General features: G+C 68.8%; 1 protein-coding gene across 1 annotated transcript in view; it reads right to left on the bottom strand.

The window, feature by feature from the left end:
* Window positions 1-135, bottom strand: part of DCAF7 (DDB1 and CUL4 associated factor 7) — an 11,794-nt gene extending 11,659 nt beyond the window's left edge. The window contains exon 1 of the mRNA XM_009577657.1: window positions 1-135. Within this exon, the coding sequence (XP_009575952.1) occupies window positions 1-135 (135 nt within the window).
* Between the last annotated feature and the right edge of the window lie 86 nt (window positions 136-221).

Here is a 221-nt window from a genome sequence, read left to right as displayed (position 1 = left end):
GTTGTTATACTCCTCCACGAAGCTTCCCAGCGCCAGACGGAACCGCTTGTCCGGCCGGACGCTCCAGTTCATGGCGTACACGGTCCAGGGCGCCTCATATTTGTAGATCTCCTTCCGCTTCCCGTGCAGCGACATGGCTGGGCCGAGGGGGCCCCGGGTAGCGGCGGGGCTGAGGGGGGCAGCGGGCTTGGCCGAGGGGGGGCCCGAGCTGGGCTCGGAGG

This window comes from Fulmarus glacialis, unplaced genomic scaffold, assembly GCF_000690835.1.
Source record: "Fulmarus glacialis isolate BGI_N327 unplaced genomic scaffold, ASM69083v1 scaffold38195, whole genome shotgun sequence".
In the NCBI taxonomy this organism is placed as follows: domain Eukaryota; kingdom Metazoa; phylum Chordata; class Aves; order Procellariiformes; family Procellariidae; genus Fulmarus; species Fulmarus glacialis.
Note: the sequence above shows the minus strand (reverse complement) of the source record. Positions and strands in the feature narration are given on the sequence as shown.